The sequence below is a fragment of the Corylus avellana genome, chromosome ca4, assembly GCF_901000735.1.
Source record: "Corylus avellana chromosome ca4, CavTom2PMs-1.0".
In the NCBI taxonomy this organism is placed as follows: Eukaryota; Viridiplantae; Streptophyta; class Magnoliopsida; order Fagales; family Betulaceae; genus Corylus; species Corylus avellana.
In genome coordinates, this window is record NC_081544.1 from 28118258 (window position 1) to 28143007 (window position 24750).

A 24750-nucleotide genomic window follows, 5' to 3' on the forward strand; every position below is an offset into this window, starting at 1 on the left:
TTTTGTCCGTCATTATCTTCTTTAGGGCTCCTCTGTACAATTCTTAGTGTGATTTAATATTCATGGTTTCAACACTAAAATTAATAGTTACTATGCTGGTCTGCAAAACATTTACAGGTGAGTCGTTTTTTTGTTATTATTTTTTATTTTTTTTATATTCAAGTGAGTCGTTTGTTTATAATTGTAGTCTCGTAGAGATCAGTCCCATTCAAGTTTAATAAGCTAAGTGATTATCCAGTGTTATTCAAAACCTTGGGGTAGATTAAATTAATTGGCGGATTACTCTCTTGTCTTTACCTGCTTTTCTAGTAAGCTTGGTAGCCAAAAAAGAAATATAATCATGCATATCAGGCAATATCCATATCCCACATTCAATAGAATAGAATACAAGAACAAAATCCTATGCCAGCTGACAAACAATATTTAATTCCACAGAGTAACCTGTCTTTGTACAAGAATGCCCCAAATATTACAGACAACCCGAGGTTATCTCTGTACAATGATAATGAATATTTAGTATTTACAATCTTTACATGTTTACAACTGTGGTTCACCACAAGTGTTGGGAGTATTGACAGTCATTTACAAATTTACAGTGTGTGATTCACACCCTTGATTATTTAATTACAATGAGTATTTACAAATTTACGGTGTGATTCACACCCTTGATTATTTAATTACAATGTGTATTCTTTTTTACAGCCATTTACAGTATTCACAATCTCTCATCCTCCACAGATTCACAATATTATACACATTATGAGCCACAAGTTACCTCTGAAACCCCAAGCATTAATAGGCCGCCTGAAGTGCAGGTAATCCAACCATTAGAGCAGTTACAGTCACTTGCATATTTACACCCTCCAACACACAAGCCAGCTTCAAGCAACTCACGACCTTGTTTTGTACAAGAATGCCTGAAGAAGCACTGCAGAACTTCTACACCATCATCACCATCACTGGCATCACTGCAATGAATAAATAACAACCATTTATATTTACAACCAAACTTTGTACAGCATGCCCCACATCTGTGAATGTATATATCATTTCCAACGTGTTTGCAGCTCATGGCTCTTCAAAATGATAGTGCTGCGCTTGGGAGAATTCTCTCCCTCACTGAGGCTCTCCAGAGAATTGACCTCCCACCCCTCTCTCCAGTAGGTAGAATAGACTTCTGGGATGTTTGCAACTTTCCAATAGTCGCTCCCTTCTTCGTCCGGACGAAGCGTATTGATTAATTCTTCTGGCATGTCGAAAAATTCAAGCACTTTCAACTTGGTCAGATGCTCAATCCCCAATGGCACCTTCTTCAGCAAGTTACAACGCTGGATAATCAGCTTTTCAACGCAGGGCATTGCTCCCTTTTCCACTTGCACGCATCTAAGCTCACTGAACTCATCAAGGCCTAAAACCTTAAGCTTCTGAAAACCCCCGGCCCTGAAGAACAGAGTGTCTCCCTGAAAAACCTGAAGCAATTCAAGATGCACAAGATTGGGGAGATTTTGGAGGAGCACAAGTGGGTCATTCTTTAATCTACTCCACTTCAAATACAACCTCACCAGCCCATGGAGCGATGGAATCCAGTGAGGCAATTTCTCTAAACGCCCTCTCAAGTACAGCCGCTGAAGCAATGGAGGCGGAGAAGAAAGGTGTTCCAAATCAAGAATCTCTTCCTCCTCTATTGAAATCAACGACAAAGCACGAAGGTTGGTCAACTTTTTGAGCGACAAACACAGAGACTTCCCATCTTCTTTTCTCAGCTTCACAATGCCCAACCTCCTTAGCTGAAACAGATTCCCCAGCTCTGTCATTATAGTCCCACCGCCTTCGTTCGCCTCTATGAAACAAAGCTTTTGCAGGGATCGCAAAGTGCCTATATTCCCCTGGATCTTAAAACCATATCTCGAGTGAAAATACTCGTAAGATTCAAGCTTGAAATGGTATACAAGAAGATGGCGCAGTCGTGTGAGCTTCAAGATCTCAACGGGCAGTTCAGTTACACGGGTATGCTTAAGATCCAAAGTTTCAAGGTTCTGCAACTTCCCTATAAAGCTTGGAATGCTTTTGATTTTGGTGCCCCTAAAGCTTAGATATTTCAAATAGTACAAATTCGCAATATCAACTGGGAACTTTTGTATACGCGAGTTCTGCAAATCAAACACATGTAGCAGCCTAAAAGCGCCAGGAAACAGTTTTCCTATGCATATCTTTTCTACCACACCAAACAAGAACAGAGAGCGCAGTTGAGAAACACACCTGTTTCGCTGCACCGCCGGCACATTTTGTACGGTGTTATGTACCGATAGGCGTCGGACCTTGTCGGGCCACATCCCGTTGATCAGATCTTTTGCAATTGTCGTGAAATTCTGGTCTCTCGACTTTGTCACGATGATCTCTCGCAGCAGATCATGGACGTGATACATTTTCACCCTTCCATCGCTCGTTGTGGCCGCCGCTTGCAGCAGCCCTCTTTTCAGGAGTTCGTCCAGGTAATCCTCTGCAACTTCTTCCAGCGTTTTGCCTTCTTTGGCTTCAACAAACCCCTCCGCTATCAGCAATCGAATCACCCTCATTTGCTCGATCTGATAATCTTCTGGGAAGATGCTGAGATACAAGAGACAAGTTTTCAGGTAGTACGGCAAGTCGTTGAAGCTGAGCGAAAGAACTTTCTTCAAATCCTTGAGTTTGTCGTTGCCTTCGATTTCCGCTCCAAGGCTGCGGCAGACCTTGTCCCACTCATCAATCCTGCGCTTGTCTTTTGTCGCCAAAACACCGCTGATCGCCACAATCGCAAGGGGGAGTCCCTCGCATTTTCTCAAAATGTTTTTGCAGATTTCCTCCAAATAAGAAGGGCACGCATCCCCTTGAAAAGTCTTCCTGCAGAAAAGATACCAAGACTCCTTGGGAGGCAGGGGATTCAAGTTGTAGACCTTTCCGATGGATTCCACGCCGGAGGTGGAGGCCACGTCAGCATTACGTGTAGTGAGCATCACTCTGCTGCCGCATCCATTCTTGGGCAAGGCGTGTTTGAGAGCATCCCATACGTCCAACCGCCATACATCGTCTAAAACAATCAAGTACCTCCTTTTCCGAAGCAAATCCTTGATTATTCTTCTCAGCCGGTCGTTGTTCATGCTGTCCAATCCTTCCGGAACCGTTCTGCTGACGACGCCGAAGATCTGCCGGATCATGTCTTTGAGGAGCTCTTCTATGAGTTCTATCTTGAAAGATTGGGAGACAGTGATCCAAGCGCGTATTTTGAAATGTTTCTTCACTTCAGCATCATCGTACACTTGTTTTGCCAAGGTGGTTTTCCCCATTCCTCCCATTGCAGCGACAGAAACCACTTCCCGCCCAGAACCGCCAAGAACCAGCCACCCCACCAGCTTCTGCTTCGGCTCATCGATCCCCACCAAATCCGTCTTGTCTAGAAGAAGCGCGTCCTGCCACGTGTTTCCTGCATTCTTGGGGCCTGAACCTTGTTGGGCTCCACTAAGTTTGTGCAGCAGCCTGTTGTGAACCCCACAAATGCTTTTGATTCTGGAGTTGATGCCTTGTAGCTCGGAAACAATACGGTAGCTAGATTTTATGTTCTTTATACAACAAGAAAATCTGTGGAGAGAACCGTAGAGTCCGTCGGCGTGATCATGTGCTTGAAGAAGGGTAAATTCGTCAAGAGCGTCTTCAGTTTCATGAGCAATCTCTCGCACTTGCTTCACCCACACTTTGATCTCCTCGTCGCTTTCTTCCATTGCATCTGCCACCTTGAGGAAGGCCCTCATGCGCTCTAGCTCTCCTCTCAGGTACAGAACTTCTTCCCGATGATCTCCGCTCAAGAGCATCATCTCATTTTCAACAAAGCGAGCAACCTTGTCAAGCAGAAAGCTCACTGCACCCTCTGCCATTCTTTCCCTTTCGTAACTTTACGCCCCCATAAATTCTCTGGCGGCCATTGAAATTTTCAAGTTTCAAGTCCAACAAATTGTTGGACTCCAACAGCTGCGGCCAGGAACCTTGACTGATCTTCAATGTTGTTTAGATTAATGATTACCGTAGCTTAGACGTTATTTTCGGCACTTGGCTGATTTATTTCATGTTCTCTTCCATCTCCATGGAGTACTTAGCATATAAATAATAATTTCTTATAACATGCCCCTAGCTGGAAGTTGCTGCACTAATTTAAGAAAAAAGAAAAAGAAAAGAAAGCATATTATGATGCATGAGAGCGTCATTTTTGGCAAAATATTATAGATGGAGTCAACAAATTAATTCATAAATTAATGGCTACTCTTAAATTTGCAGGATGGTTCTAATGTACTTGCAGAAGGCATGTACATTACGCAATCCCATGAACGATATATTCCTGCCACGAGCAATGTGTTCCCATTCAACCAAAATTTATTTTTGGCACCATGCGCGTAGTTTCTAGCTCAGAGCAAGAAATTCATCAAAATTTCAATGTGAAAGCTTCGTCGTGATACACTAAGTATCAATGGCTGAGATATGGCTAATTGACGTGCTATGGTTGCGGCTTGAATTCAACTACTGTTTATTGATAACTACTGTAGGAGCATTAACAGCAACACTTTGTTGCCTGTTGAGTCCGGAAGAGGATCCTTTTCTCCACTTTAGATCATTTTGAATTGAAAAATATTTAATTAATGGTTATAATTTTTTTAGAGACATCCTGAGACTATAAATAAGACATATGTCCTATTAATAAAAAAATTAATAAACAAAATTATAAAAAATTAAGCGCTGTCACGCCACCTATCGGTGGCGGTCGGTCCACCGGGCCATGGTGGCTTCGCCACTCGGAATCGCTGGTTCCAGGCTCGCGGCCAAATCGAAAAAAAAAAAAAAAAAAAAAAAATTATTTGTCTTGCGTGCGGCCGAATCAATTCCAAGGGCCAAACGTATATATATATTGCTGCTTGGGGTAGGGGCGGTCGACTACCCCCCCTGGGTGCCATGGAGTGGTTGTCCTGGGCCACCGGCCTACCATATTGAGTGGATTTCGAGAACCACCCTCAGCCAGGTCAGGCTGCCCTGGGCCAATTCCCTCTAAGGCCAAGCAGAAATTTTGTTTTTTTATGAATTTATTAATTTTTTTAATTTAAATATTATTTTTATTATTATTATTACAGTAAATACCTATTCAGGAATGGGTAAATTTTAAGCAGTTAAATTTTAACCATAAATTGAATATTCTTCAATTTATTATGAACCGACTTTTCGCTTGAGTCTTGGCCTTGCTTAACAGCCGCCCATACAATAAGTACGGTGCATTACACTTGGCTGTTCTCTTCCGGGGCCTCACTTTCAATATTTGTTTAAATATATGGTTCCAAATATGTCACGTGGCTTGTAAACTTGTAATTAATCTAGTGGTTCAAAATCCAACCAAGTCTAACGTAAGAGAAGATTCTTATTTCTTTTTTAAATCATATTCTCTATTCTCTTTTATTTTCCCTCTATCTCTAAAATCATTCCCAGTTTCATTTGTTTTAAACCGACTTTCCCTTAATTACTAGAGTTATAAAAAAAAATTAATAATAAAGAGAAAATTACATAAATCTCCCCTAATTATTTTTACGGCTCTTGTAATATTACATTTAACGGGTGGGGGCGTCTCACCTAAGGCGACCAAAAATTTATTTTCGCATATGATACAGATCAAACATGTGACATTTTTCAACTTGACCGACAGTTTTGCATATGATTAAGATGATGGTTTATGTCTCCTTATCGTTGGACTCGAACCGTTGGATCATACCTTAATGATACCTTGAATTTATCAACTGTACGTGGGACGAGCTTCTGGAAGAGCATACTAGTAGCATATACTATTCAAAGGTTTCTGAAGTATCTGTTTATTAATTTTTATTGGTTAAGAGGATAAGAAAGAATCTCCCACTAAGAATTGTTCGTCCTTGTACACGTACGTTTGCCAAAATTACTTTCCTGATAAACACTAGAGTCCATTGGTGAGGGAATACACTCGACTCCAAAATTAATTCTTACTGTTATTTTTCGAGATAGAGCCTGGAAATTGAATTTCAAGTCTTCATTTATTTTATTTAGCGACCTTTTTTTTTTTGTTGACAAAACAGTATTGTACAAAGACATTGGACGTAGACATTTTAGTGCAAATCATAACAAGGAAACACCCCCAATCTGTCTTATTCTTCTACTTGTAGGCCAAGAAACGGATGTTCTGGGCAATTAAAGTCAAATTAAGGAAAATGTTCACATATTGTCTAGCCTTCTTCTTCTTTTTTTAAAGTAAAAAAATGTCATGACTTCCTCTTTAAAGAAGTTAACAAACAGTTTGTACTTCTAAGTAATATATATATATATATATATATATATATATATATATATATATATATTGTTTTTCGCTTTTCATATTCAAATGAGAAACTCTTTGTCAAATTACTGATTATTTTAATTGAAATGGAGATATTGGTTTGAACACATAATCTTTAAATAGCTTGTTAAATAAGATAAATGATAAAATTCATTTTTTGGACCATCTTTATATAGTGAATGGATGAATTCACATTCACTATTGACTTTGTGTGTGACCCATATGAGTTAACAATCCAATGGTTAATTTTGAAGATGAGTTAGGCTCACAAATTTCTTCAAAATTTATTATATTTGTAATAAATAAATAATTAAAAAAATGATGCGTAACATACCTCTTAAAATAATTAGGCTCCTTAAATTGTTAACTACTAACTAGTACGCCATTGACAACCTTGTCCATGGCTGATGGCTTGGCTGATAAGAGAATCCAATAATAGTTTGAGAAACAAAGTCAATTCAGATTAACAGTTACAGCAGTGCCTTGCATTCTTTTACATATCTCTGTTTAGTAAGGAAAATGTCTACGTACGTGGTGATTTCATATGCCTGTTATGAGCTTTTTGATTTATTTATTTTGAGGGCTCCACCGGCAAATTAGTAAATGGTCAAATGTTTGTAACGTATTAAAAAGGTTGAGAAAATTCTGACTACATGAAGCTTCCATAAAATAATGTTGTGTCAAGAACCTGTTGTCTTACAAGTGACTCTCCTTGCGTGTCGAAACCGAAAAGATTTAAAAAATAATAATAATAATAATAAAATAAAAAATAAAACCAACGGTTGTGAAACTTCAGATATTGAGAAACAGTGCCCCAAGTAGGATATCGTTGGGAAAATCCTCATGATATTGAGAAACTTCAGAGTAGGTTGTCATTTTAGAAAATAAATATATGATTTTATATCTTATTGAAATTCAAGGTTGATTAAGTTATTATTAATTTGATATTATTAAGTAACAATTTATGAGTCCCGCGGGAATATCTTGACTTCAACACGCTTTATAACACAAACCCAAATTTTGACTAGTGATTTACAAGCAGAAGCAGCAATTGATTTGTGTAGTGTGTGGGGGAGCTGATTACCTGCTACGTCAGTATGATGAACCAGGGTTAATTGGCTAATTTTGGGCCCTTTGGATGTCTTTTTTTAAAAAAAGTTAAAATTAAAATAAACAGATGCAGCCAATTATATATATAGAGAAATAAAATATAAGAAGAGAAATGCTACACTTCTCCTAGAAGAAACCATATGCAACTCCAACCACACACCTCCGGCGGCTCCATAGCTACAATTCCGCATACTTACTTTTCTTCAATAGGCTGGTCGCTACGGAACAAATTTTTTTTTTTTAATAAATAAATTTATTTTAAAATCGATAAAGGCATTCGCACTTCTCAGGATATTTATGACCAATCACAATTCTAAAATGGCCCACAACAGGACAAGTTACGGGCCCAAAAGCTTACATGTATTTAATCAAGAACTTGAATATTTTGAGTTTTGAGGCTCAGACTTCTTATATTTACCAGCATATTCATAAGTCATAAATCCTTTTAGGGCTGCTTTGAGCCTTGAGGGCCTCAAGGCCATCTTTGTCCCACTTCCACATATGGTCTTCAATTTCTTCTCTTTCTTTTTTTTTAGGCCATTTACCACATCCATTTAATTGATGATCTGTAGATATTTGAAGCTGGTCCTCACTATTCCACTGTATTTTTTGGACACTATCTTCATTTCATTTTCCAGGTAACATGTCCAGTAGAGTAACCTGGGGTTCACAATATATTTTCTTTCTTAAAAAATTTAGTTTTTAAGTGATTTTCGACCATCACATTCCTTTATAGTTTATCCATAGAGATATGCTACAGTGCAATAAAATGATTATTTTTTGCCCATAAAAGTCTTAGGTGTCAAGAGGTCACAAGTCCTATTAGTGGGTGGAGCCACAACAATTACGAATGGGGCCTGTGGCTCTTGCCGCATAAAATTAGTATATGCCAAAAATGGTCACTTTATTGAAATATAGCATTTCTCTTATGCATTTATTTATTAAAATTAGAGATTATATAGGATGATGATACATTATTTTTGAGAACCAAATTTTTGGGAAAAAACATTGTTCGTTTCTTAATTATTTTTGTAGTTATGCCAAAGGTAGTGGAATAACAACAAATAAAGATGATAACGAAAGAAGAGAAAATAAGTGAATAGAAACGAGCCCTGAGAGAAAGGATTAATCCAACTATGGTCAATTTCTCACTGTCCATTTGGCCTTTTCTCCTTTTTACACCCCTTTTCTGCGAAATGTCAATTTGATGCACATGGTTGAGCTTGAGCACAACGAAATTGGGCCTAATAACTAGCAATAAATCATTTCCTTATCATCTGCCCGGATGGGGTGGCTCCGCCAGATGGGGGTGGCCAGGCCACCCCATGACCCAAGGGGGTGGCTCGCCCACCCCCAAATGGCCAAGGTGGCAATTTTTATTTTCTTTTTTCTTTTTTTTTTTAAATATATATATATACTTTCTTAAAAAAATAAAAAATTTAATTAGGTGGCCATGTCATCACTGATAATGTGGCCACTTATGTTAGGTGTCGAATATTAATTGGTTCACATGTCAGTGGCGTGGACTTCCGTTAAGTCAACTAACGGTTAATGGATGGAATGACTAACTTGGTCTTTATCAAAACCACAAGTACCTTCTCTAATACAAATCAAAACTTATGAGGGAAAAAATAAAGTGTCCAAACCCTAGGGTTTTTTAGTATTTGACCCTAAATCTAATAAACTTCCCCTTTTCACGTGATAAAAATGCCATAAATGAAGACATTTAGTAATGTTTTGGAATCAAATCAGATTTTCATATGATTCTTGTATCTAATCATTTAATGAAATATTTTTTGTTTGATTGAAAATTCTTTTTTAATTTTCAGAAAAATGTAGTATTATTAGTTTTAGACCAAATATATTGACATTGATTATCATTTTGTCAGTCATTATCGTCTTTAGGGCTCCTCTATACAATTCTCATTGAGATTTAATATTCATGGTTTCAACACTAAAACTGATAGTCACTATGCCGGTCTCCAAAGCATTTACATGCAGGTGAGATTTTTTTTTTTTTTTTTTTAAATATATTCAGGTGAGTCGTTTGTTTATGATTGTAGTCTTGTAGAGATTAGTCTCATTCAAGTTTAATAAGCTAAGCGATTATCTAGTGTAATTCATGACCTTGGGCTACAGATTAAAGAATTAATTGGCGCATTGCTCTATTGTCTTTACCTTCTTTTCTAGTAAGGTTGGTAGCCAAAAAAGAAATATAATTATGCATATCCGACAATATCCATATCCCACATTAAATAGAATCGAATACAAGAACAAAATACAATGCCAACTGACAAACAATATTTAATTCCACAGAGCAACCTAGCTTCGTACAAGAATGCTCCAAATGTTACAGACAACCCGAGGTTATCTCTGTACACTGATAATGAATATTTACTATTTACTATTTTCAATCTTTACATGTTTTGACAGTCATTTACAAATTTACAGTGTGTGATTCACACCTTTACTTACTTAATTACAATGTGTTTTCTTTTTTACACTCATTTACAGTACTCACAATCTCTCATCCTCCACAGATTCACGGTATCATACACGTTGTGAGCCACAAGTTACCTCTGAAACCTAGGCCGCCTGAAGTGCAGGTAATCCAACCATTAGAGCTGTTACAGTCTCTTGCGTATTTACACCCTCTAACACACAAGCCAGCTCCAAGCAACTCACGACTTTGTTTTGTACAAGAATGCCTGAAGAAGTACTGCAGAGTCCTACACCATCATCATGATCATCACTGCAATGAATAAATAACAACCTTTTACATTTACAACCAAACTTTGTACAGGCGTGTGCCCACATCTGTGAATGTATATATCATTTCCAACGTGTTTGAAGCTTTTGGCTCTTCAAAATGATAGTGCTGCGCCTGGGAGAATTCTCTCCCTCACTGAGGCTCTCTAGAAAGGCTTCGTTTGGCATAGCACCCATCTCTCCAGTAGGTATAATAGACTTCTGGGATGTTTGCAACTTTCCAATAGTCGCTCGCTTTTTCGTCCAGACGAAGCGTATCGATTGATTCTTCTGGCATGTCGAAAAATTCAAGCACTTTCAACTTGGTGAGATACTCAATCCCCAATGGCACCCCCACCTTCTTCAGCGAGTTACAGCACTGGATAATCAGCTTTTCAACGCAGGGCATTGCTCCCTTTTCCACTTGCACGCATAATTCATCAAGGCCTAAAACCTTAAGCTTCTGAAACCCCCCGGTCCTGAAGAACAGAGTGTCTCCCAGAAAAACCTGAATCAATTCAAGATGCACAAGATTGGGAAGATTTTGGAGGAGCACAAGTGGGTCATTCTTTAATCTACTCCACTTCAAAAACAACCTGACAAGCCCATGGAACGATGGAATCCAGTGAGGCAATTTCTCTAAACGCCCTCTCAAGTACAGCCGCTGAAGCAATGGAGGCGGAGAAGAAAGGTGTTCCAAATCAAGAATCTCTTCCTCCTCTATTGAAGTCAACGACAAAGCACGAAGGTTGGTCAACTTTTTGAGCGACAAACACAGAGACTTCCCATCTTCTTTTCTCTGCTTCCCAATGCCCAACCTCCTTAGCTGAAACAGTTTCCCCAGCTCTGTCATTATAGTCCCACCGCCTTGGTTCGCCTCTATGTAACAGAGCTTTTGCAGGGATCGCAAAGTGCCTATATTCCCCTGTATCTTAAAACCATATCTCGAGTGAAAACATTCGTAAGGTTCAAGGTTGTAATGGTATACAAGAAGATGGCGCAGTCGTGTGAGCTTCAAGATCTCAATGGGCAGTTCAGTGACACGGGTATGCTTAAGATCCAAAGTTTCAAGGTTCTGCAACTTCCCTATAAAGCTTGGAATGCTTTTGATTTTGGTGCCCCTAAAGCTTAGATATTTCAAATAGTACAAATTCGCAATATCAACTGGGAACTTTTGTATACGCGAGTTCTGCAAATCGAACACATGTAGCAGCCTAAAAGCGCCAGGAAACAGTTTTCCTATGCATATCTTTTCTACCACACCAAACAAGAACAGAGAGCGCAGTTGAGAAAAACACCTGTTTTGCTGCACCGCCGGCACATTTTGCACGGTGTTATGTACCGATAGTCGTCGGACCTTGTCGGGCCACATCCCGTTGATCAGATCTTTTGCAATTGTCGTGAAATTCTGGTCTCTCGACTTTGTCACGATGATCTCTCGCAGCAGATCATGGACGTGATACATTTTCACCCTTCCATCGCTCGTTGTGGCCGCCGCTTGCAGCAGCCCTCTTTTCAGGAGTTCGTCGAGGTAATCCTCTGCAACTTCTTCCAGCGTTTTGCCTTCTTTGGCTTCAACAAACCCCTCCGCTATCAGCAATCGAATCACCCTCATTTGCTCGATCTGATAATCTTCTGGGAAGATGCTGAGATACAAGAGACAAGTTTTCAGGTAGTACGGCAAGTCGTTGAAGCTGAGCGAAAGAACTTTCTTCAAAACCTTGAGTTTGTCGTTCCCGTCGATTTCCGCTCCAAGGCTGCGGCAGACCTTATCCCACTCATCAATCCTGCGCTTGTCTTTTGTCGCCAAAACACCGCTGATCGCCACAATCGCAAGGGGGAGTCCCTCGCATTTTCTCAAAATGTTTTTGCAGATTTCCTCCAAATAAGAAGGGCACGCATCCCCTTGAAAAGTCTTCCTGCAGAAAAGATACCAAGACTCCTTGGGAGGCAGGGGATTCAAGTTGTAGACCTTTCCGATGGATTCCACGCCGGAGGTGGAGGCCACGTCAGCATTACGTGTTGTGAGCATCACTCTGCTGCCGCATCCATTCTTGGGCAAGGCGTGTTTGAGAGCATCCCATACGTCCAACCGCCATACATCGTCTAAAACAATCAAGTACCTCCTTTTCAGAAGCAAATCCTTTATTATTCTTCTCAGCCGGTCGTTGTTCATGCTGTCCAATCCTTCCGGAACCGGTCTGCTGACGACGCCGAAGATCTGCCGGATCATGTCTTTGAGGAGCTCTTCTATGAGTTCTATCTTGAAAGATTGGGAGACAGTGATCCAAGCGCGTATTTTGAAATGTTTCTTCACTTCAGCATCATCGTACACTTGTTTTGCCAAGGTGGTTTTCCCCATTCCTCCCATTGCAGCCACAGAAACCACTTCCCGCCCAGAACCACCAAGAACCAGCCACCCCACCAGCTCCTGCTTCGGCTCATCGATCCCCACCAAATCCGTCTTCTCTAGAAGAAGCGCGTCCTGCCACGTGTTTCCTGCAATATTGTTGGGGCCTGAGCCTTGTTGGGCTCCGCTAAGTTTGTGCAGCAGCCTATTGTGAACCCCACAAATGCTTTTGATTCTGGAGTTGATGCCTTGTAGCTCGGAAACAATACGGCAGCGAGATTTTCTGTTCTTTATACAACAAGAAAATCTGTGGAGAGAACCGTAGAGTCCGTCGGCGTGATCATGTGCTTGAAGAAGGGTAAATTCGTCAAGAGCGTCTTCAGTTTCATGAGCAATCTCTCGCACTTGCTTCACCCACACTTTGATCTCCTCGTCGCTTTCTTCCATTGCATCTGCCACCTTGAGGAAGGCCCTCATGCGCTCTAGCTCTCCTCTCAGGTACAGAACTTCTTGCCGATGATCTCCGCTCAAGAGCATCATCTCATTTTCAACAAAGCGAGCAATCTTGTCAAGCAGAAAGCTCACTGCACCCTCTGCCATTCTTTCCCTTTCGTAACTTTACGCCCCCATAAACTCTCAGGCCGTTGCAATTTTCGAGTTTCAAGTCCAACAAATTGTTGGACTCCAAGAGCTGCAGCCAGGAACCTTGACTCTTCAATGTTCTTTAGATTAGTGATTACCGTAGCTTAGACGTTATTTTCGGCACTTGGTTGATTTATTTCACGTTATCTTCCATCTCCATGGAGTACTTGGCATATAAATAATAATTTCTTATAACATGCCCCTAGCTGGAAGTAACTGTACTAATTTAAGAAAAAAGGAAAAGAAAAGAAAGCATATTATGATGCATGAAAGCGTCATTTTTGGCAAAATATTATAAATGGAGTCAACAAATTAATTCATAAATTAATGGCTACTCTTAAATTTGCAGGATGGTTCTAATAATGTGCAGAAGGCATATAGATTAGTCAAGTCCATGAACGATATATTCCTGCCACGACCAATGTGTTCCCATTCAACCAAAATTTATTTTGGCACCATGCGCGTAGTTTCTAGCTCAGATATTTTACTTAGCGACCTTTTTTTTTTTTTTTTTTGACAAAACAGTATTAATTGTACAAAGACATTGGACGTAGACATTTTAGTGCAGATCATATCAAGGAAACACCCCCAATCTGTCTTATTCTTCTACTTGTAGGCCAAGAAACGGATGTTCTGGGCAATTAAAGTCAAATTAAGGAAAATGTTCACATATTGTCTATGCCTTCTTCTTCTTTTTTTAAAGTAAAAAAATGTCATGACTTCCTCTTTAAAGAAGTTAACAAACAGTCTGTACTTCTAAGTTCCAAATATATATATATATATATATTCCCTTTTCATATTCAAATGAGAAACCAATATTTAATTTTGAAGATAAGTTAGGCCCACAAATATTTTCAAAATTTATTATATTTTTAATAAATAAATAATTAAAAAAATGATGCATAACATTCCTCTTAAAATAATTAGGCTCCTTAAATTGCTAACTAGTACGCCGTTGACAACCTTGTCCATGGCTGATGGCTTGGCTGATAAGAGAATCCAATAGTAGTTTGAGGAACAAAGTCTCATAAAATAATATGACCTTCTTTTAACAAAGTCAATTCAGATGAACAGTTACAGCAGTGCATTGCATTGCATTCTTTTACATATCTCTGTTTAGTATGGAAAATGTCTGCGTACGTGGTGATTTCATATGCATGTTATGAGCTGTCTGATTTATTTATTTTGAGGGCTCCACCGGCAGATTAGTAAATGGTCAAATGTTTGTTCCAAAGCCTGGGACTTGGGTAGTTTTTTAGGCTCAACTCCTACGTGTAACGTATTAAAAGGTTGAGAAAGTTCTGACTACATGAAGCTTCCATAAAATAATGTTGTGTCAAGAACCAGTTGTCTTACAAGTGACTCTCCTTGCGTGTCGAAATGGAAAATATTTTAAAAAATAATAATAATAAAAAATAAAAAATAAAACCAAATGTTGTGAAACTTCAGATATTGAGACACATTCCCCCGGCCCAAGTGGGATATCGTTGGGAAAATCCTCATGATATTGAGAAACTTCAGATTAGGTTGTCATTTTAGAAAATAAATATATGATTTTATATTTTTATTTAAATTCAAGGTCGACTAAATTATTATTAATTTGATATTATTTAGTAAGAATTTATGAGTCCCACCGGAAAATCCTGACTTCAACGCGGTTTATAACACAAACCCAATATATATATATATATAAAAGTACTTTGCAAAACAAAAGAACTACAAGAAACAAATAGAAAGAGGAATCCTTCTCACTAACAAGCGGAGTTAACGGGAAGGGAGGAGGAAAAGAAAATACTGCCAAAGTTATAACATCTGGTTGCGGTCTAACGTGCCACAAAGTTAGTGAACACAGAAATTTGTGCTTCTATTAACTTTTTTAGCTTCCCAAAATGAATCAATTGGAATAGTATCTAAGATATTATAAATGATGGGGAAGATCCTCCAATCTAGGAGAATATCTAGTTGTTGAAGAGCTAGGATCACCACTTCAAAATCGCTTTCAAGAATGAAATGATCAAAAAGAAGAGAAGACGCTAGAAAAACCGCAAGAAGGGCTGCCAAAGCTTCTCCCACATTTGGAGAACACGATGGACTAATTTGGAAAATCATTCGGATAATCTAACCATTAGGATCACGACAAACAGTTGTCTGAACTGAGAAAGAATTCCAAATGGCTATATCAAAATTAATCTTGAACCAATTGAGCAAGAGAGAGATCCATTTTTCAACATGGGCTTGCGATTTTGAATGCCAAGCCTGAAAATGCTTGAGAGCTGTGATTTTAAATCGCAAATCCAAATTTTGACCAGTGATTTACAAGCATAGGCAGCAATTGATCTGTGACTCTGTGTAGGGGAGCTGATTCCCTGCTACTCCGTATAATGAACCCGGATTAATTGGCTAATTTTGGGCCCTTGGATGAAGTTCGCGTGGGCTTGTTAGCCCAATTCCCAACATACCGTATTTTTTTTTAAAAAAAGTTAAAATTAAAATAAACAGATGCAGCCAATTTGATATATATAAAAGAGAGATATGTAGAGAAATAAAATATAAGAAGAGAAATCTCCTAGAAGAAACCATGTACAACTCCAACCACACACCTCCGGCGGCTCCACAGCTACAATTCCGCATAATTACTTTACTTCAACAGGCTGGTCGCTACGGAACAATTTTTTTTTTAATGAATAAATTTATTTTAAAATCGATAAAGGCATTCTCACTTCTCAGGATATTTATGACCAATCACAATTCTAAAATGGCCCATCACAGGACAAGTTATGGGCCCAAAAGCTTACACGTATTTAATCAAGAACTTGAATATTTTGAGTTTTGAGGCTCAGACTTCTTATATTTACCAGCATATTCATAAGTCATAAATCCTTTTAGGGCTGCTTTGAGCCTTGAGGGCCTCAAGGCCATCTTTCTCCCACTTCCACACATGGTCTTCAATTTCTTCTCTTCCTTTTTTTTTTTTTAGGCCATTTACCACATCCATTTAATTGATGATCTGTAGACATTTGAAGCTGGTCCTCATTATTCCACATTATTTTGGACATTATCTTCATTTCATTTTCCAAGTAACATGTCCAGTAGAGTAATCTCTCTTTATATTTTTCTTTCCTTCGCAAAATGCTGGGGGTTCACAATATATATATATTCAAAAATTTAGTTTTTAAGTGATGTTTCACCATCGCATCCCTTTATGAATTTATTCATTAAAATTAGAGATTATATAGGATAATTATACATTATTTTTGAGAACCAAATTTTTGGGAAAAACATTTTTCTTTTCTTAATTATTTTTGTAGTGAAGCCAAAGGTGGTGGAAAGATGATAACGAAAGAAGAGAAAATAAGTGAATAGAAACGAGTCCTGAGAGAAAGGGATTAATCTATAGAGTATGGTCAATTTCTCACTTTCCATTTGGCCTTTTCTCCTTTTTACACCCCTTTTCTGTGAAATGTCAAATTTGATGCACATGGTTGAGCACAACGAAATTGGGCCTAATAACTAGCAATGATAAGGAAATAAGCATTTCTGGGCTGTCCAAAAGTCAAGAAGTACACACCTATGCCAACGAATAGTATTTTTTTTTTATTATTTTTTTTTATTTTTAAATCTCAGCAAATGGATCGTTGCTTTTGAGTGGAAAATTGAGAGGGAGTAATTCACAAAAAAAATAAAAATAAGTAAATAAATAATCTCATTTATAAACCAAATAAACTTCCCTTTTGCCGTGATAAAAATGCCATAAATGAAGACTATTTAGTAATGTTTTCCAATCAATCAGGTTCTCATATGATTATTGTATCTAATTATTTAATGAAATACTTTAACATTTTTTCTCATGTGTGACTCAATATCTTTTTTAATAGGCAGGTAAAATATTTAATTGAAATAAGGGGTGAATTGATGGACTCAATGTTTGAACTCAAAAATGTTGGGTCTAATGTCATGTTAAATCACCACTTGTTATAAAATATTAAGTTGATAGGAATATATATATATATATCTAATCATTTAATCAAATATTTTAGCATGATAATGTGGTATCAGAGCTAAATGTCCTCAGTTTGAACCTTAACTCTATCAATTCACCTTATGCGGGTTGAGTTTCACTTATTAAAAGTAAGTTTGAGCCATACATAAAGGAAAGTAGGAGCGGAACTACATGGCCTCCCCAGGGGCCATGTAGTCCCCAACAATTTTTTAAAAAGTCCTTAAAATTTTACCCCTACATTTTTTAATTTTGCCCCCCTAAACTCTAAATGCTAGTTCCGCCCATAAATAAATATTAAAGTATTTGATTAAATGATTAGATTTACCTCTAAAAAAAAAATTGATTAACAGTTTTAACTAAGTAGTTCACTAATTTGAGATTGTATTAAAGGACAGAAATTTCCTCCAAATCAGTATGGAGGAAATTTCCTCTAACCCATGTAAAATAGTGTCAAGTGTCTATAAACATTTAAAATGCAGATTAAATTTAGTCTAAATTAGTAAACTGCTATTAATGAAGTTAAAAATTTAATATGCCTTTTAAATGTTTATAGACACTTGACACTATTTTATATGGGTTTGAGAAAATTTCTTAAGGAAATTTCTGTCCTATTATTAAATCACTAATTGTTCTAAATATGGTTCATTTAATCAGAATCGTGTGAAGCGATACCATGTGAAATATTTGTTCACTTTTGGTCATTTTCTTTTTAGTCCTTCTCGGGTGTGTTGTACAAGATACTCTACATAGTGTTAGTTCATTAGTGAATCTGGACGGAAAAGAAGTTAAATGCATTCCTATAACGGTGCCGTGGTGACGCTTAACAGACTGGTTTTACATGTTACGGTTTTCTTCTCCGCCATTAAGGATCTCTTCTAAAGCTATAGCTGTGGCTGGATACTGTTAAAATTTGGATTTTCTTTATAATTTTTATATTTTAAAATTTGTAATTTTCTATTTTTATAAACGATACGGCTGGTTTTTACTTGTTCTTTGCTCATTTATATATATATATATATATATATATATAAAAAGAGACAGGTTTTACTTTCTTAACCGTGAAGGCCACCTCCCAAGAACAATCAAGTTATAAGAGTTTTATATTTTTGATCTTTTATCAATGAAATCTGACAAAATTCTCATTAAAAAAAATAATGACCGTCAAGTTGCTAGCATTGGTAAAAAAAAAAAAAAAAACATTATACATTACTATCATATCATAAACAATCAACAAAAGTTTTATAATCTAGTAACAGCTTGTTTTAACTTAAAAAAGTTTTTGATTTAAAACGTTTCTAGCTGTTTTTTTTTTTTTTTTTTTTAAATGTTTGATTTGCATCCCTGAAAAGATTTTTCAAGATTTTGTTTGGTTTTCATTAAAAATGTGAAATCATTAAATCCAAAATTTCATACACAAACTTTAACTGAGATGGACCGGGAGGAAAGTATGCGCCTTTGTATCGAGAGAATAAATACTTTGATATTTCTGTTATCTAAATTATTAGTAATTTAGACAATAAATATAAAAATATGCATAAAATCACATGCTTAAACAATTTCACACAGCAATTTGTAGAAATATATTGGAAAATTTCGTGAGGAGCTAAAAAAAAAACAACACAAAAGAATGAAAAGGATAACAATCTGTACATGACAAGAAAACAAGGAAACAGCTTGCTAGGTCATAAAATTTGACACGTATGTTGTGTTGGATAATAATAATAATCATAATTAATATAGAATAACAACTAGGGCTCAATTTGTTTCAAGGGAAAACGTTTCCATAAAATATTTTTTTAATGTATGGTTGGCTTGAAAAATTTGGTCAATCATAAAACATCTACGTCATCTCAACTTTTGCCAAAAAAGAAGAAGCTGGTTTACGCATTCCTCCTGTCCTATCTTTCCACTACTATTTAATTGTTGACCATTCACTTAAAAATAGAGACGTGTTAGAAAAAGTATGATAGCAATTGATATCTTAACATGAAAAAAGTGTTTTTTTATTTTTTATTTTTTACGTACACAAGGTTGAGGAGCAAATAATAATAATAATTGCAGGAGGGCATAAAGAATTTCAGGAATTTCCAATTGTAAGGGATCATAATATTTTAATTATGAAAGATTGACCCAGCATATAAGTATCATATAACAAATATATATTTTTTTATTGGTTCATTTAGGAAAAAAAAAAAGAATTGAGAACAATAAAAAATCAAAAGTCACTTAAAATGAAAAAAAAAGAAATATAAAAAAGAGAAATGGTTATGATTTTAGGATATTTGTGGCTACTATTATATACCTCGAAAACAAAACATAATATTCATGAACTCTTGATATTGTCCTATGACACAACAACTTTTATGTCTGTCTTATTCACACAACCACTTTTAATACGTAGCAAGAATATAATAGAAGAGAAGAGAAGTGCTATACTTTTTTTTTTTTTTTTTTTTTAAGTTAGTTTTGAAATAATGTGTTATTATCTCATTAAATTTATTATTTTGAATAATGTGTCACTAACTCATAAAATTGTGATACATAATTTCAAAATCAACTTTTGAGAAAGAAAAAAAAATTGAAATGTATAGCATTTGTCATAAGAGAATGGTTAATATTATTAAGAAAATTCTTAGAGAACTTTTAATTATGCCTTATTTATAATCACTATAAATTTATAATGAATCATGAAAAAACAAATGGAAACCCATCTTTCCACAAACAAGAAGATAAAAAAGGTTCAAAGGGGTTGCTTAATCGGCTGTGAACCACGCCTCATGAAGTGAAGGTCATTAGTTTGAATTCTCCTCTTCCTTATTTTATTTGTGAGGACATGTTAAAAAAATTAAAAAAAATAATAATAATAATTGAAAAATGAAAACATTAAAAAGAAGAATAAAAGGACTCGCCGAAACGACAAAAAAAAAAAATACAAAGAAGTATAGCATAAGTTTTTGAGTACAAACAAATTGCGTGTACACGTGGACGTGCTGCACCCCAAACCTTGATTCGGTCCACCTCATTGACTCCACATCCTCCTTTTTTAGCAAGTTGCCAAGCGCCAACTCTCGCAATTCTTCTGAACACAAAGGACCAAATAGCAAAAATACGATATACGTGTGTTTTCAGTTTTATACCCGATAAGAATCAGCCCTTATTGGTAGAAAAATCAATTCCTCATTCGAAGACCGATTTTTATTATTACGTTATATGGCAGTTATGAGTTTACTGAATAATTCAGAATAATATAACGAACGTCAGATGCACTTGAGCTATTTATTAAAATACGAAGGACTAAAAAATAAAATTGAAAACCAGAAGCCCATGGCCCCATTGCACACCTATGCGTCAGTCTATCTCTCTAACTAAACGTCGTGATATTTGATCTTTGAATTTACCTGCAGTGTTTAGAAGCTCAAACTTTACATCCTCATCCTCCGTTCAAACCCTTCTCTCCTCTCTCTCTGATCTGATAGCAATTTCTTTTATATTATTTGTGCGAGCCTCTTTCCTTATCATAAATATATATGTATATATATATTAGATAGACACTTTGTTTGTCTAAAACCCTAAGAGCTGCTACTATTGCTTTGCCAACTCCAACTTCAAGTGCAGGTAAATTCTGGAGTCTACATGCTTTTCTTTCGCTCGGTTGAGCTGCTTTTCGTTTTCGTTTTGGGGAAGCAGAAGAGAGTTTTATGTGGCGGAGTTGCCATTTTCTATGTGATTTGATTTTCTTGCAACCAAACAGAGTAAATTTGATCATGCATGAAGTTTAGTTGTTTAATTCAGTTTGCACTGGAATGCTGGTTTCATTATTTGTTTTAATTTATGCAGATTATCTGCTCTTTCTCTATCTGTCCTTTTTTTTTTTTTTGGTTATTTTCTTCTGGAAATGATCCGGTTCGTTGGTAGGAAAAAATGGAGGAATTGAAGTTTTTTTTTTTTTAATCTTTCACTTTTCTGATTACTTTGATCCTGGAAAGAAAAACTAAATTTAATTTCGCTAAACTGATTTTTTTGCTTTAGTTAAGGTGCTTTCTGATTTTTGTGCACCAAAGCGACAAAATGCGTCAGATTCAAAGTCTCTTATGTTTTTCCCCTCTATTGAATTTCCCGGCAGCCAAACAGAGTGTTATTGCTTTTTTCTTTTATGTGCTAAATAAACGTTGGTTTTGTGATCGCTGTAGATTCAGTTAGGCTTGTTACATAAGGATGGCGAGAAAGATGCTTATTGATGGGGAGCTGAGCCAGCCTAATGGGGAGGAAGGCCATTATGATTTTGACTTGTTTGTCATTGGAGCTGGAAGCGGCGGTGTTCGTGCTTCAAGATTTTCTGCTAATTATGGAGCCAAGGTATAGCCCCAGGATGTTGAACTAGGGGTGATGGGCTTTTGATAATTTTTACTAATTTATCTTATTATTATAAAGTTTTACTGAAAGCGTTTTGTTTGTTGATTTTACAGAATGATTTGATAAATGGTCAGGGATAGATTCAAATGTTTGTTGTTACATTAGTTGCTTGGTTTATTTTATGAGGTCTCAAAGAGCCAGTGCTAATTTGGTTTTTCAAAGATTATTGATAGACTTGTTTGTCTTTTGATGCTTACTTAGGTGTTACTAATGTATCTGATTATTTTGAATTCCTGTGGAATAGACTTTTAGCTGGATCTGAATTTTTGCTTGCTTTCCCCCTGATTGTCACATTTATCCCCTTTTCTGATGTGGGCGTTTGATCACTAAATGAAGACTAATTACTGTTGCTAATCCTGTTGCAAGGTTGGAATTTGTGAGCTTCCATTTGATCCAGTCAGCTCAGAAGTTCTTGGAGGAGTTGGTGGAACGTGAGTTAATAGAAAGTCTTAATTTGGTGTTCTTTTCATTGGTTACTCTGGCCATTTTTCCAGCTTGACTTGTCATAACCTACACATTGCAGTTCCTGAGTTTTATTTTTCGTATTTTAGTTGTGATATTGGCCTTGCTTAAACTGCTTTGTCTTTAAATTTATAGTATATTTTATTTAACTCTATTGTTCAAATTTTGTCTGGAATGGCTGAGCTATTAAAACATGGCATGGTACATGACATTGGAATATAGCATCGGTTGGATTTTGGGGTAGCAACTTATCTGCTGCTCCCATGGGAAACATCATAAGATTCATAACGAACTTTTCATTGATTCTAGGTAATGTAGTAAGAGGGATGCTGGGTTAGTGAGATGTTAGCACCTTTGTGGTGAGATGTTGGATTAGTGAGATGCTGGACTTAGCTTTTATTTTCTCCATGAAGTAGGTTAAAAAGATTGAGGAGGAGGGCTTGCATAAAATCTTACTCTAATTTTTAATTTACTAGCATCATCATCGATAAGATGTTGCTGCCCACCTGATGTTGGAAAAATTTTTGTTTGGTCCCTCAGCCTTTACTGTATGCTGAGAGGTTTACCAGGTCATGAGATGATGTTTCTTGGTTATTTGTATGGCCAACATATTGCAAGTATTAGCGGCTGCATGTGCTTTTTATTTCCATATTTCTAAATAATACAAACCAATATTTTATTCGAAAGGCTGAGCTGTTTATTGATCTTCTTCCTTGTACTAGTGATTGATTTGAGTTGAGCTAAATGAGAAACCACTTTTCTACACTGAATCTGTTTGATGGTGGAGTGGTTGATTTGGGTGTTCATTTTGATTGCAAAGGTGGTACTTATATTTTGGGAAAAACAATTAGAGTATTATATGGAAGAAGTTGCAGATATCTTACCAAAAGGCTTGATGTTTTGCAGTTGAGAATCCTGAGTGTCAATTCTTGATTCATATTGTTCAAATGACTTACGAATCATTGGTTTTTTGATAAGGAATAATTTGTTCTCAAATAATTTATGTTGAGAAAACCCTTGATAGACTACATAGTTTCTGCTGCATTTTTTTTAGCACATCAACATAAATACAGTGAAGCTTGAATAATTTTGCTAGAAATGAATGATTAGACCTGTTGCTGAAAGTCACACTTACTGCTTCTGGTTATGAGGTAGCATATAAATATAAAAATAGTTATTCTGGACTTTCTTCTTTCCTTTTTGTATTAGATTAGCAGGGATTCTTTCTAAAAATGGCACTTCTGAGCAAAAATGCTTATGAACATGATGCCTCTCATCTTTTGGTTTTCTAGGTGTGTCCTTCGCGGTTGTGTTCCCAAGAAGATTTTGGTGTATGGAGCATCTTTTCGAGGTGAACTTGAGGTGAGAATATGATCTTGCATAAATAGTATGGGATATATTTCAAGAATGTAGTAGTAAAGACTGTTGAAATCATGTGTTCTTTGGTTCATTATTCCCTTTCAAGTGGCAAAACTTAGAAGAAGCAAAGGTTTTGTGAAATTTTTTCTTCTTTGAGAGTCTTCTTTGCCATCATCTTACTGCATCTAGACCATTGACTTATCACTTTTGCCGTCGACATGGCTCAGGTTCAACCTTTTCTAGAAATTCGTTTTAGTATCACTAGTCATTATAAAACATGCAAACATTCTACCACCGGAATCGGTTTTTGAATTATCTGAGTCTCCTATGGTGATTTGTAATGGAAAATTCAATTGTTATTGGACTCATGGAGAAATAGAACAACTTGAGGCTTTTCTAAAGTACGGTATGTTTGGCACATTATTGTTTCTTGTGTTTTAGTACTTTAAAAAAAAATATATATTGTCCCCATGTTTAGCGTTACTTACTGAGTTTTTCTGTTTTAGTAAATTGTTATTCACAATTTTATTTAGTTTATATTTCAACTTTAAATGGTTTGATTAATGTAATGTTTTGTTTGTAGGACGCCAAGAATTATGGGTGGGAACTGAATGAGAAAATTGACTTCAACTGGAAGAAACTTTTGCATAAGAAGGTATTTTTACTTTTTATCTTGTGATATGATGTCATTCACATTTAAGGTTCTATTTGTTTCGACATAAAATGAGTTTTGAAAACTGTTTTTTATATTTTCCGGTGGTCGGTGTGATGAAAATAATAGTCAACGCAAAATATTTTTCGTTTGATCAAAAATTCTTTTTTAATTTTCAAAAAATGGTTTTATTTTTGAAAACCGTAAATCATTTTTCGAGTTTAAGCATCTCATTCTCAAATCGATAAACCTAGCCAAGACTCCGTCGGGACACATCCGGGACCTGCCTGAGACTTGTCTGGAACCCGCTCGGGATTTGGTTAGGATACTGCCGGGACTCCACCTGGACTCGGTTAGGACACCGTCAGGACTCGGTCAGCACCCACCGAGACCCGGTCATAACCCACCGGGACCCGGTCGGAACTCCACTTGGACCTGGCCAAGTCACCGCCGGTACCTGGTTGAGACATTTTTGGATATGAATCCAAAATCATTTTTGGATATGAATCCATGGTTATTTAAGTTGTTTCTCATGTTACCTTTAGAGACAAGGTTGAGAGAAAAACCTAATGAAACTAATTGTAACTGCATCTGTCAAAAAAGTAGTTACAATGAGCAAAGGTGGTTACCAGAGCGTGAAA

General features: G+C 36.6%; 3 protein-coding genes across 3 annotated transcripts in view; 1 reads left to right on the forward strand and 2 right to left on the reverse strand.

The window, feature by feature from the left end:
- Positions 1 to 636: 636 nt before the first annotated feature.
- LOC132179542 (disease resistance protein RPM1-like) lies at positions 637 to 4081 on the reverse strand. The gene has a single exon (XM_059592280.1). It carries the CDS (start codon positions 3906 to 3908, stop codon positions 1047 to 1049), a length of 2862 nt encoding a protein of 953 aa, XP_059448263.1. The 5' UTR covers positions 3909 to 4081; the 3' UTR covers positions 637 to 1046.
- A 5663-nt stretch (positions 4082 to 9744) lies between these two features.
- Positions 9745 to 13362, reverse strand: LOC132176878 (disease resistance protein RPM1-like). Its single transcript, XM_059589032.1, has one exon. The coding sequence runs from the start codon at positions 13179 to 13181 to the stop codon at positions 10386 to 10388; it is 2796 nt and encodes a 931-aa protein (XP_059445015.1). The 5' UTR covers positions 13182 to 13362; the 3' UTR covers positions 9745 to 10385.
- Positions 13363 to 20596: 7234 nt separating this feature from the next.
- Positions 20597 to 24750, forward strand: part of LOC132178359 (glutathione reductase, cytosolic-like) — a 6348-nt gene continuing 2194 nt past the window's right edge. Inside the window, exons 1-5 of the mRNA XM_059590803.1 lie at positions 20597 to 20838; positions 21414 to 21579; positions 22003 to 22067; positions 23391 to 23460; positions 24041 to 24112. Of these exons, the coding sequence (XP_059446786.1) occupies positions 21439 to 21579; positions 22003 to 22067; positions 23391 to 23460; positions 24041 to 24112 (348 nt within the window). The 5' untranslated portion in view covers positions 20597 to 20838; positions 21414 to 21438. The remainder of the gene's footprint in view (positions 20839 to 21413; positions 21580 to 22002; positions 22068 to 23390; positions 23461 to 24040; positions 24113 to 24750) is intronic.

Bases quoted from the DNA above. Each gene is read 5' to 3' on its own strand.
- LOC132179542 (XM_059592280.1), bottom strand. From the start codon at position 3,908: ATGGCAGAGGGTGCAGTGAGCTTTCTGCTTGACAAGGTTGCTCGCTTT.
- LOC132176878 (XM_059589032.1), bottom strand. From the start codon at position 13,181: ATGGCAGAGGGTGCAGTGAGCTTTCTGCTTGACAAGATTGCTCGCTTT.